At 27.1% G+C, this 14,066-nt stretch overlaps 1 protein-coding gene across 4 annotated transcripts in view; it reads left to right on the top strand.

The window, feature by feature from the left end:
- Positions 1 to 29: 29 nt before the first annotated feature.
- The window catches only part of LOC126909920 (polyphosphoinositide phosphatase), a 30,293-nt gene continuing 16,256 nt past the window's right edge, over positions 30 to 14,066 (top strand). Inside the window, exons 1-9 of one of the 4 annotated variants that reach the window (XM_050692341.1) lie at positions 30 to 504; positions 869 to 1,064; positions 2,149 to 2,356; positions 2,587 to 2,648; positions 7,009 to 7,256; positions 9,551 to 9,746; positions 9,805 to 10,003; positions 10,076 to 10,137; positions 10,216 to 10,301. In XM_050692341.1, the coding sequence (XP_050548298.1) occupies positions 412 to 504; positions 869 to 1,064; positions 2,149 to 2,356; positions 2,587 to 2,648; positions 7,009 to 7,256; positions 9,551 to 9,746; positions 9,805 to 10,003; positions 10,076 to 10,137; positions 10,216 to 10,301 (1,350 nt within the window). In that variant the 5' untranslated portion in view covers positions 30 to 411. Of the gene's footprint in view, positions 505 to 868; positions 1,065 to 2,148; positions 2,357 to 2,586; positions 2,649 to 7,008; positions 7,257 to 9,550; positions 9,747 to 9,804; positions 10,004 to 10,075; positions 10,302 to 14,066 lie in introns of all 4 variants that reach the window. The other 3 variants (XM_050692335.1, XM_050692330.1, XM_050692348.1) reach the window with 3 other exon arrangements.

The raw sequence follows: 14,066 nt of genomic DNA, 5'->3' as shown, positions 1-14,066 counted from the left end.
CAATTTTAATATGTATAACAGTTTTATCACTGTTTATAAGAATTTTATACAAAGATGACATTTTTTGAGAAATAACAGTAACTGTTATTTCGAAAGTAACAATAACAGTTATTAAAATTAATAACAAGTTGCTGTCATTAATCAATTTTATCTTAGTTCGTGACACAGTTAGTTAGTTCTTGGTAATAATTAATTGTGTCGATGGTAGCAATCGTTTAACTATACTAGCGTAATATTTTTAAAAATATCTCTATCTTATAAATATTAATACCTTTTTCTTAAAAAATTTTAAAGTGTTCATTTTTGAAATATATGTTATGTAAATTATTTTAAAATTTACGAATAACCGAACCTTAAACAAATTAAATTTTAAATTATAGTCTATTATTGAGAAAGTACTATAGTAAAGTTATGAAGGAATTAAATGATAATCGTCAAGCCAACATTAAATTTATATCTGCTAGAAATTTGGTTCAAAAAATTGGTGTGTACGAATCAAAAAATGTATGTATTTCATTACTTTTAATTTACAGTGTGATTATTTAATTTTTGCTTTAGCAATAAAAATAACAGTTTAAAAATAATCTCCTATCAGATAAGTAGGGTAATTTTAAATGCATTTTCTTAAATAAACACACAAGTTATTGTTTCTAAATTGCATTTAATGTGATAGCAATACATATTTTTTTTTTTATCGGCAGAACAATTATTTTAAACTTAATAAATAGTAAATTTTTTTTTTCAAAACTTATTTTAAGGTTTATGAGTTCTTTGAAACTATTAATTTTATTGTATATTAAATTTAGTGAAGTTTAACTATTAAATTTTTATAAAACAATGCTTATATTAATTATTAATAATATTTTAGCGTTATTTTGTTGTTGGCTCTAATAATGCTAGGACTAAATTCCGTGTATTAAAAATTGACCGAACAGAAGGTCATGATTTAACAATTGTTGATGATCAAGTTGAATATTCTGAACATGATATGATTAGTGTTTTAAGCCTTGGTGTTCATAGAAATACAGGATTGAATAAAATAGCATCAGCTTTTGGTATTGTAGGTAAGTATCATCTATTAACAATTATGATATGTCAAAATTAAGTGTGGAAATAATATTCTTTTAAAATAACTAAAATGTAATGCTGTCATTCTATCAAATTGTTTAAAATATACTCTACTATTGTTCTTTATACACAATATTTTTTTATCATGTAATAATATCGAATATGCATAAAAAACAACAATTTTATTAACATACTACAATTTTTTGAAATTTCTAACTCCCATTTTTCTAAAATTATTCCAAAAATAAGCAAATTAATAAAATTCTGCCCTCTTATCAATAATATTAATAGTTAAGATTTTAGCCTTACATATAAGATTAAAAGTAGAATTTTTTAGTGTTTTAAAAATTCATTTAACAAAATAAAGTGTTCCAATTCCAAAGTTATTTTAAAAAAATATATAATAAAAATATATATTAACTAAATCAAAAATTATTGAATTTTTATTTCTTCATGATCCACCTAACTTATGATGATTTATACTTTTAAGTCATTAACAAATTTAAAGAACATAAAATAAAAATTCTGATAATAATTTTCTTCTTCTTATGGGTTACGGCCTTCCAGACTATCTCTGCAAACAAATTTACCGCCATCTTTCTCTATCCTTTGGAACTTCTCTCTATTATACATTTAGTTCTACTACTTAAAGAAATTTTTTGATACGATCCTCCTATCGTAAGCGTGGTCTACCTAATGATCATTTCTTAATCGGATTTTCTTTAATAACCGTCTCAATAAATGAGCCCTCTTTCATTCAAGCATGTCCAGTCTAATTTAATCATTTTCTTGTAATTTTTGTCTTTGGTACAATTAATTAAAAAAAAAAATCTGATAATAATTTAGTCTGTTGCTGACATGTAGCTTTTAAAGTTGTTCAGATATCCAAGATACTAATTTTATTTTTTGTTGGTAATAATTAAGTTAATGTACTTAATTATTACCTATTTATGTAGTTAAAGTCATTAAGTCTTAATTTATCTAAGGTTGTATTCTTTCCAAACGCTGGTATTTCTATTAAAAGTTTAAAAGTATTTTATCATTTTACTACTAATCTACTAAAATAGTATTTATTTTAAGGATTTGTTAAGTTACTAGAAGGCTACTATATGATACTTATTACAAAAAGACGAAGAGTTGCAGTTATCGGACAGGAAATAATTTATAAGATTGAAGATACATCAATGATATATATTCCTAACGATGCTTATAGAATCCCTAATATTAATGAACCACGATACTTGAAAATATTTCAAAGTGTGGATTTGTCAAGTAATTTTTATTTTAGGTAAGCAAATTGAAAACTATATTTTTATTTTTATTTAATAGACATAGAGATATCGTTTAGAGTGGGCCATAAAAACCCAAGTTTAAAAATATTTGTCCTAATTAAAATAATAATTTTTTACTATTAAGTTTTTGGAGGAATAATTACAAAATTTTAAACCTAATGGCTCCCTCTTAAAAATATAACTTTTGTATTTTCATCTAACTTTTAAATGATTTTTTGTTGTTTAGTTACAGTTATGATGTTACACAAACATTACAAGTCAATTTGGCCGTTGCTCAAAATATTCCAAGTATTAAAAAAAAATTACTGAAATTTCAAAGATTTTTTTAGCTTGTTTTATAAATACAGGATAATATTTCATCTTGTGTTAAAGCTTTCATGGATTATTGAATTGTTTGAAATGTTACGGATATATCCACATTTCAAACAAATATTTCATCATTTTAAAATTTAAGAATGCTGTATGAAATTTATTCCTGTGGTATTTGAATTATTTCTTCAAATTTTAATTTCATACTGCTTGATTACCTTATTATAGCTGTGTCTGCATAAAATTTAATATTTTGGTAAAATATGAATGATATTTTTTTATTTTAGGTTGTTGTTAAAAATTCTAAAAAAAAATACTTATATAGTTAATAAATATTGTAATTGTAAGTTCTTTCAAATCAAATTTTATTTAAACTTTTTCTTTAGGGTTCATAGTAAAAATAATCAAATACAAATTATTTATTTTTTAACTTTTTCCATTAATTCCTATATTCTTAACTGACTAAACAATTTAAAATATTACTATGTAACAATATAATGGTTAATTATATACAGGGTGTTCAGTAAGTCAGGAAACGGGTTTCTATTGTTCTCATTGTTACAAACAATATATATAATTATATATAATAATAATAACATACATCCTTACGGTAGGTGCAAATAGAACAGACTGATCTGACAATATATTACAAACTTAATAGGTTATATAACTAACAATTACATTACAGTGTAACCTTACAAGTATCTATACCTAAGGCAGGTATAGATGATATCTTTTGCTGATTAAAATCACTATCATAAAAACGCCTCAGTGCGAATCTCTAGATAGTTTTAATTTTAGAAGAAATTATTCCAAAAACAACATGATCTCTTATTTCCTTATTTCAATACTATTTACAATTTTTTTTAATTTATAAGTATAATAGATGAATAAAGTATAATATTTATTATAGTTGATATGTATTCAAACCTGTTGAAATTTTTAACCACTCGGTGGTATCTTTTTTTATAATTAAATCAGTTGTTCACTAGATACCCATGTGTTAATTTATTTGTGTCGCCTCAGCCCGTACATATTAATTTTGGTTGGGTATGGGTTTCATGTAACATGCAATTTTCCTTTAGTCGTAAACACTCCCTCACCTAATCTTTTTGCTAGTTGCACGGGGCCCAGCAACTGAGGATCATCGCTGGCGTAAATCTTTTTATTTGCACTGGATAAGGTATGTGCGCGGTAATACACCCAATCCCTTTCCTCAAAGCGTTTGCAGTGATTTTCACGGTAGGAATTGTGACCAGTGTCATTTTTATCGAAAGGTGACCCGAAATTTTGAGAAGGTTTCCTCCCCCCGGAAATTTTAATTTTCCCACTGAAGACGCACAGTTTTCGGATACACACCGGTCATTTTTCGGTAACGATTCCGTGAAATTATTTTTTTGTTTGATTGTGTCTACGTATTTCGGGTTATCATTCCGTGAGTTCGGTTGTTTACCCGTAGAAATAATGTCCAACAGCCAATCACGTGGGGCTTTGACTTCTCGACCGGAGGCTCGCTCAGAGGGAGTGCTCCCTGTTAGTCTGTTCTGACAATTTCTTATTGAAAAAAGTTTATTTGAAATAGAGCTGTCTGAGTGACATTGTGTTTTGTTGGCCAAAGCTGTACGAAGACCTTTTTTAAAATCTTGGTTTCAGCATTCTACTGGGTTCGCTGTAATAAATTGGCGTTGTCCATCCTTCTGTGCCCCACTTCTCCAGCGCTCTCTTTATTGTTTTGAAGACGAACTGCATTTCATTGTCTGAAATAAGTATTCTAGCATAACAGTAACTATAGAAGAAGTCTCTTTCTACAGTATCAATTAACAGATCAATTAGCGAAACGGTAAGTTCGGTATAATTGGGCACAAACTGACTGTACCAATCGTATACTTCGAGAAACTTCTATAGATCTTGGACTTTTTTAGGTATGAAGAATTCGGCAATTGCGGTTATCCACTAAATGTTCGAGGAGATTTATACGGGTTATTCCAAAACTATTTTATCGGTTAAAATGTCTATTCATGGTTTTGTAATCGTTTCAAGACTCGTTGATGACAAAATGCTTCTCCATATTCAATGAGTATACTACGATATCGTCTAGGTGCACAAATTTACCGACGTATCCACGCATAATTTTGTTCACCAACCGTTGAAAATTAGCCGAAGTGTATTTAAGGCCGAAGGCCATTACTGTAGATAAGTATAGATCCATTTGCGTGCGAAACACGTTGAGCTGTCTTAACTCCTGGGTAGAACTGACCTACTAATAGCCAAAATTAAGGTCGATGGTGCCAAAGACGTTAGCACCACATATTCCACGGACTATTTCGTGCAAATCGGGCATTGTGTATGCGTCAGATCCTGTTTGAAGATTCAGTCTTAAAGTAAATCTGTGTAAAAATTCCTTCGAATCTTGTTGTTATAAGTGAAAATGTTACAAGTGAAAGGAGTTAACTCCTTTGGAAGATTTACTGAGAAAGATTGTGGGACCTATAACAACTACGCGTTATTAGGTCTTGTTCCGGAGCTTCCTGAGATTCGTTTGGCAAACTGTTCTTGGAGAAAGTTGCTTGTATTCTTTGATCAGGATGTTTTGCATTACTCCAGTATTTCCGAAAATTCTCTCTTTAACATACGTTTCTTCCGCAGACACTCCATTTTTCCGGATTTAATTGCGGAAAGATGCATATTTTTGTACTTCTTCAGTGTCTTTTTGGGTTTCCTGTCGGAAACTTTGGTACCGGGCTTGCGCTTACAGTGATTTGGGCAGGCTAGTTTTTCTTGTCCGGTCGTCTTACCATGAACTGTCCGGGACTCTTCCCGTTTCCCGTCTCCACTGTATTTTGCTCTAAGCAATTCGCCCATCATTACCCTGTCCGGTTGCAATTTTTGCATTGTGCTACTCCGGATATGATTTTTTCTGGTTAAATTACTTCTTTCTTCGGTGGCGGTTTCTTATTTACCCATTTGAAGCTATACTTCTTTGCCTCAGGCCGCCGTTCCTGAGAAAAGTCTTCTACATCCAAGAAAACCTCGTGACAATTTACGAGTATTGGATAAATGAATGGACGAAATGAAGAATGAAGGGAATATTGTACAAAGTTACTACAATAATATTAAAATTATGTTCAAGCCGTAGCCAAACGAGTCTTCACTCATGGCTTTATTGACAGGGCCAAAAGTAAAATTAAAGCAACCATGAAAATGTAAGTGTACAAAATTAAAAACAATAAGTAGATAGCTGGAAAAATTGATTCAACGACCAGACCAAAAAACATATGAATCAAACGGCCAGACAACTGGACGGTGACGACACATATAAACCGGAAAGGGAGAACGTCGACATTAGTGCATACATAGTTGACTGTAGTGGTCAGTTGGGCGACTCCTTATCACGATGACAATTTATTATGAACGATTAATAATGATTATATAACAAGAGAAAATATAAAAAAAGGAATGTGCGACTAAATTACTATAAATCATTTAATTAAGTTATTACTAAATTTCATATTTAAAAATTGGTTTTGTTTCACCACGAAATTTACACCCTCAGGCAATAATATAAGTATTACCAATTGTCTAGCAGTTAAACTTAATTATGAGATGTTCTTTTATAATTAACGTAACGTCTGTAAAATAATAAGAATAAGTCAACTTCTTATGTCACAAACCCCCAAACAGATTATTTGAGCCAGCAAAAATGATCTGTTTTAAGACTGAAAAATTGATGGGATAAATGAAAAGTGGAGAATATTCAAATGATCAATTTGAATATAAGGATACAATTGAATAATAACAAGGTTTTAAATGGATCACAATAAAAGTACCTCGTACGAGTCGAGTTTCTGGGTGTTCTTGGACATAAGCATTGTCCTTTTTGAATTGAGTTACAAGAAATGGAACTTTATATGATAAATAAAATTTAAATATTTTTTTTATCCTTAACCCCAAAAATTAATAAGCTTATAATTAATTAAGTTTTAAAAATTTCAAATTTCTGAGACATATCATACTTTTAGTCAGTTAAAGATGTAGGTTCTTTATTTATTCATGAAACTATTTGGTAAAAATAATTCCGGTATATATATTAAACCCGAGCCGACTGTTATATTAATATATCAAGTACCTGAAAAAAGTTATGTACAAAAAATATCTATTCAAAAAATGAATTAAATATCAATTAAGTTGCTGTCGAAAAAAAATCCTGAGCATTCCTCCATAATGATTATAGATTCTAGAAATAAATTTTTTTTCTAAGGAGTATTTAAAAATTTAATTCGAGCTATTATTTATTATAAACCTCAATTAATTTTACTGACTTATATAATTTATATTTTAGAAAATTCAAATGGTGATCTATTATATATAACACGTAGTAACTCAAATAAAATTTTTGTTTGGAATGACTATTTGTTAAAGAATGTGCGAGATAAACTTCATCCAGATTGGGTCTTAAACATAATGCATGGTTTTATTAGCCAATCTAATGTGTCAATTTTCGGTCGTCCAATATACATAACATTAATAGCTAGAAGATCGAATAGATATGCTGGTACTCGATTTCTGAAAAGAGGAGCAAATAATAAAGTAATTTTTTCAGTCAATAATTATTGTATATATTTTATAGTATAAAAAAAGTTAATTAAATTCTTTTACAACATCCAACCAGGTTTTAACATCTGTAATAACTTTTAATAACAACAAATATTTTTAGCTTCGATGCGAAGATGAGAAGGTTTTACCATGATGTGTTTTTTTTTATTATTATTTTTATGTCTCCACTTTTTCTCAGCTCTCACAGGACCGATTTCTTTTAACAATACGTCAAAAGATCACAAATCGTATCTAGTTGAAGACATTACCCTTAAAAATTGAAAAATTTTCCCTCGTTCCTCGCAAATGGGGGAAATATCCAAAAAAATTACAAATTTAAAAACCGCTAATTTTCGAAATTTTTTCACTTTTTTTTCTTAAAACTTCCATAACTTTTTGAAAAATCAACAAATCAACATAATTTTTTTTTATACTAAAACCTTAGATATCTACCTTTCATTTGATATCATTTTTTTGAAAATCTATCACTTAACCTGCTCATTAGGGAGGATTTAAAATAGTAACTTTTTTACAAAAAATAACTTTTTCAACTTAATTTTTGAAAATGTTCCGGAAATACTGCGTCCTTTAAACATATATAAAATTAAAGCTTATTTTATGTACTACAAAATGAAAAAAAAAAATTTGTCCCGACGATCTATCTTCTATACGCAAATGGCTACCATATTGAAAAATATACTATTTTTGTATGATAATTATGGGTTTTGTATTTTATTTTAATAGAAGTTGATGTTGCTTTTGGAATTATCCATCAATTTTTTAAAATTAAACACTATCTACAGATTTGCATCGAAGCGTTTCCTAAGATAGTGATTTTAATCACTGTCAGATTAAATCTATACTGGACCCTAATATGCAATGTCTCCACTATGCCGCGACCCCACTGTGCTACCGTTTTTTTTATTTAATTCACTGATGAACACACAAAAAATTGGTAAATGCAAAATTTTTGTTTCTTTGTAGCCGAGAAAAATAACTTTAAAATTTGAACTAGCTAAATTTCTATTTTTATTAAGTGACGAATGAGACGTACGGTTTTTGAGACAGTAACACTTGGGTCTTTCACGACTGTGGCACTGAATTTTTTTTTAATTCTTTTTGAGTTAAAAAAAAATGTTTAACTCATTTGATTTTTATCTCATTTAAATTTAATAACTTCAATAAATATCAAGGATTCCATTACTGTAGTCTCCTTTCGTGAGAAAAAATTCATATTAATATTATTTTACTATGTGGTTTTTTTTTGTAGCTATCATTTATTTTATCAGCTCTCATTTGTCCTACTTTTTTGACAAATTTTTGTTTTAAATTAAACACTATCTACAGATTTGCATCGAAGCGTTTTTTATGATAGTGATTTTAATCACTGTTAGATATCATCTATTATAGTTGGGTCCAGTATAATACTGGACCCAACTATACCATGACCCCACTGTGCCGCCATTTTTTTATATTTTTTATTGTTATTTCTTTAAACAAACATAATTTGTTATTAGTTTTATAAAATTGGTAAAAATTTAATGTCTAATATATGCTATTATGATTTTGAATTTTAGTCGTAGACGGCTTAGTTTATTGAGTAAGATATCAATAATTCTGTTCTTTTATCATTTCAATGGAAACTGACTTACTAACATGTCTCAATTATTTTAAATATTATCGCTTAAGACAAAAAACCTCACGTCTTATTTTTCCAATTTTTAAGAGAGTTAAAAAAAAAATTAGTGTACTCACAATTAATTTTATTCAGAGTTTTATTGAAGTGAAACTTTTTCAAAGAAAGTCTAATAAAAAACAGAATATTGAATGTCACTGTTGGCTGTAAAGTATATTTTATATTATAATTTAGTACTATATTTTCAAAAATCAAAGTAATTTCATTTAAAATGTATTAATTGATTTAATTTCAAATAATTTTGATTGTGCATAAAAAAATTTTAAAGAAACGCAATACATGAAATTTTTATACAATATCTTTATAACGAAAGAAGTTTCACTTCATACTCGTAGAGTGTATAGTGCGTACTCGTAACACGCACTGGTTTTTATATTTTTTATAATATAGTAATTTATCTAAAAAAGTAAAATATTGATTAAAAAAAAATTAAAATTTGAGTTTTTGATTAGAATTACTTATCTAAAGAATGTGGCTTGTTCACTTTTGCCCATAAAAGAGGTATGATGTGTTGAGTCTTAAGTGACAATATGTATAAAATTTACCCTTTTATAATGATAATTTTTTCTAATATTTCTTTTTCTTTCCATAGGGGGAAGTAGGAAATGAAGTGGAAACTGAACAAATAGTTCAAGATGTTGGTGTGAGCTGTCAAAATCACTTATATATAAGTTCTTTCTTACAAATGAGAGGTTCTGTACCTGGTTTATGGAGTCAAGATATGACTAAAATGGTACCTAAACCAACAATATTATTTGAATTACCTGATCCTTTCCATGAAATATCTGGTACTTACAATGATTTTTATTTTAGTAAGAGATAGATGTTTTATTTCTCTCTTTTAAGGTCGACATTTTAATAATATTTATCAAAGATACGGATCACCAACTGTCATTATAAACTTGGTAAAAAAACGCGAAAAAAAAGTACATGAATCTCAATTAAGTGAACATTTAACATCAGCTGTTAAATATTTAAACCAATTTTTACCTCCTAGTTATCACATTCAATACATAAGTTTTGATATGTCAAGAATGAATAAAAGGTTCAATTTTATTATTAAGGAGTACCTATAATAAAAATAAATTTATCCTAACGTAGATTAAAAAACTTTTAGCAAAAATGTTAATGTTATGAGACGTCTCGATGATATTGCTCGTATGGCTATTAATAAAACTGGTATGTATATTAATAGTCCACATGTTGCTAATAAACCCAGTTTTGGATATGAAAAGAATAACATTGTTCTTCAAACAGGCATTATTAGAGTAAATTGTGTTGATTGCTTAGATCGAACAAATACAGCACAATTTGCTCTTGGAAAGTGTGCATTAGCATATCAGGTATATGAATGACATTTTTATGTTTCAATTTATATTCATAACAAAGGTATAAAATAGCTATTTATAAACTGTAATTCAAAAGTATGTGGTTCTTAAAAATTAATTTTTAGCTTCAATCTAAAGCTGAAAATATATTAGTTTTAATGACATGTTTCTTTTTATATATATATATATATATATATCTGTACATTTGGTCTGATTTTTCTGAACGATATATGACAATATTAAAGTATTTTGGTTTTGACTGCTATAATTTGGAAAAATTCTTATCAATTTCAATTATGATGAGAAATATCTTTAAAAAACTAAAATTGCTATAAAACAATTATTTTTTGTCAGAGGCGTCCCACCATGATGGTCGCCTTATTGGAGGTTTATAGTTAGCACCTATTCCCCGGCTAGTCAGTTAGTCATTTGTGCCTGGCGAGACAATTATAGATCAGAACATTATTTTTGATATGATTGATTAAATAAAATAGTGGATTGTGATTAATTAATTTTATCTTTGTTAAAAAGGAGTTATTAAGATGATATTTTTACTTTGACTTTACATTTAAATATTGTTTTCAAAACTAAACATTACAAAATTTTTATTTTCAATATTTTAAGTATCAATATTTCTAATGAAATATTTTTTTTTTTGTTAGAACATTTTTTTGCCCGACCTTAAGTAGTTGGAATAAAAGCGAAAAAAAAGAAGAACATTATTTACATGTTATTAATGCTTCAATATTTTGAATAATTAATCACATTATTTTACCAATATTTAATCAAATTCTTTAAATGTATAGTTAAAATACATTATAGCTTCGATGCAAAGCTGAGAACATATTAATTTTACAAAGATTTGTTTTTTTTGTGTCTATTACCACTTTTTCTTAGAACTCACCAAACTGATTTATTTCAATGATACGTCAAATGATCACAAATCGTATCTAGTCAAATACATTACCCTGAAAAATTGAGAAAATTTCCGTCATTTGGAATCTCGTTTTCTATAAATGGTGGAAATCCTAAAAAAATTTACAATTTATTTAATCGGTAAATTTTGGCATTTTTCCCATTTTTTTTACTTAAATCTGCCATAACTTTTTGACACATTGATGATGAGAAAGAATTTCTTTTTTAAGAGATATATTAAATATTTACTTATCATTTGATATGTTTTATGAACATTTGACCCTTTATCTGCCCACTGGAATGATTCAAAATAGCAAATTTTTCAACTTACTTTTGAAAGTGCTCCAGAAATACTGACACTTTTATATACATCTTAAATTAAAGATTATGTAATGTACTTTAATATGAAAAAAAAAAAAATGTTGAACTATATTTTGTCTTCATGGTGAAAATGGCTATTGTATTCAAAACTATGCTATTTTAATGATAAAATTGTCGGTTTTTTATTTTTAACTTTTTGAAAAATGTGTGGTCAATACAATTCTTTATGATAAATACTATTTACAGATGATCAAAATCTAGTAAGAGAGTCATTCTATAAGAAACTATTAAGAATTTTTAATTTTTGTAAAGAGAAAATATATTAAGTTCATGAAACTCTACAATAATATATAGTCAAATAACTTTTTTTTCATCCCTACGGAGATAAAAACCTTAACAGTTAAGGTTTTTATAAAAATAGGGGTTCCCATTCAAGAAATTTAAAGTTACTTTAAATTTCTTGAATGGGAACCCCTATTTTTAACTTGACATTATGACGAAAAAAAAATTACGAACAATTTTGTTCTTATCATTTTTTTTACACGAACAAAAATTTGTCATTTATTTTGTTTCATGATATCGACGGCAGTGTTTCTGGTATTATATGTCACTGCGATAGCAATAATCTGTTTCGAAAGCTCTTAAATTATTTATTATGGTAGTTATCATGAATATTTATACCTGTCTCTGTAATCTCGTAAACACAGATTGACCCGATTTGAACCTATGTTATTATCCGTCATTTAGTGTCTTGTAAATTTTTTTTGCTATCTTACTTGTCATAACTTAATCAATAAAAATTAGTTTATGTTACACCATCGAAAAATAATGACTTCTTTATTCAAAACAGAAAAATAACAATAGAAATTTAGTCTAAAATCATTCAACTTTAACAAGCTGTACAGACAGACGGTTGATCTGGAAAAAAAAATTAAGAGAACAAAGTTATTTGTATTTTTTTTTTTCTATTGTAATATCAAGTTAAAAATAGAGGTTCACATTTAAGAATATTAAAGTTAAGGTTTTTTAACCATGAAAAAAAAATTATTTAACTAAATATTAAGTTCATGTAAACTTAATATTTTTTCTCTTTACAAAAATTCTCAATAGTTTATAAGAAAATGAGTGTTTTACAATATTTCAATCACTCTATATATACTTCTTTCATTCGACATATTTTTTTTTAAATTGGACCATTTCCCTGTGTACAGGTGGGTTCAAATCTTTAAAATTTGTATAAAAACTAATCAATTATAACTTAATTTTTGAAAATGTTCTGGAAATACATATTTTAAATTAATGGTTATGTAAGGTATTTTAATATGAAAAAAAACCTTTGAAATAAATGGCTACCGTATTCAAAAATATGTTATTTTTGTGTTAAAACAAAAACACCTTATGTTCAAATGGCCGCCAAAATTAAACAAAAAATGTAATATTTGTGTAAAAAATCACCTACTATCCTGATGTTATTTTTGAACTTAAAACTGCCATAACTTATTGAAAAATGAACACATAAACATAATTTTTTTAGCTTCGATGCGAAGCGGAGAAGGTATTTTATATTGAAACTGTAAGTAATTCTCTTTTATTTGATATAATATTTTTTGAAAATCTGACCCTTTACCTGCCCACAGGGGGGATTTATTATAGCAACTTTTTTTACTAAAGTCAACTTTTTCAACTTAAATTTTTATAATGTTCCGAAAATACTGCGTCCTTTAAATATATGTTAAATTAAAGTTAATGTTTATGTACAATAAATTAAAAAAAAATAAATTTGTCCGACAACTTATTTTCAACGTATAAATGACACCTATAGTTAAAAATATTCCAATTTGTGTCAAATTTTTTTCTTTATTATAGAATACCCATATAAGTGTTTGCCATTGTAATGAATCATTCAATTTTTATAAAATTTACTTGAATCTAACATTAAATATAATTTTAAACTTATTTTGATTATTTTTCTATCTCAATGTTAAGAAAAGCGACTTTGAATTTGTGATTTAGTTTAAATAGTTCTTTTTATCTACGCGATGCTTGGTTTGAAGGTTTACAAAGTTCAAATCTCATCAGTCTAAATAACTTATACTTTATTTTTTTCTTAATTATTTTTAGAGGTGGAAAAAAATTCTAAATTAATAATAATAAATAACATTCAATCAAAATATTCAATGAATATCAAAGATACTATCACTTAAGTCTCCCCTTTGTAAGAAGGACTTTCTTATTCATATTAATATATATAACTGTATGGTTTATTTTTGTGTCTGTCGTTAATTTTTCTGAGCTCTTCACCCATTTTAATGACCAATATGTTAAAGAACACAATTTTAATCTTGTTGAACTTATAATACCCTAATATTGGAAAAATCAGACAAATATCTCAAAATTACGCTATTATAAAAAATAGCCGTTCCATAAAAAAATATTTTTTATGAAGTTAATGATTTATGATTAATTTTTATAAATAACCCATGGAAATTGTAATTTTTTAGTTATTTTTTTGATGCTTTAAAATTAATTTTTAAGAAAGTTTAT

This window comes from Daktulosphaira vitifoliae, unplaced genomic scaffold (genome assembly GCF_025091365.1).
Source record: "Daktulosphaira vitifoliae isolate Bord-2020 unplaced genomic scaffold, ASM2509136v1 Scaffold_1, whole genome shotgun sequence".
NCBI lineage: Eukaryota > Metazoa > Arthropoda > Insecta > Hemiptera > Phylloxeridae > Daktulosphaira > Daktulosphaira vitifoliae.
Note: the sequence above shows the minus strand (reverse complement) of the source record. Positions and strands in the feature narration are given on the sequence as shown.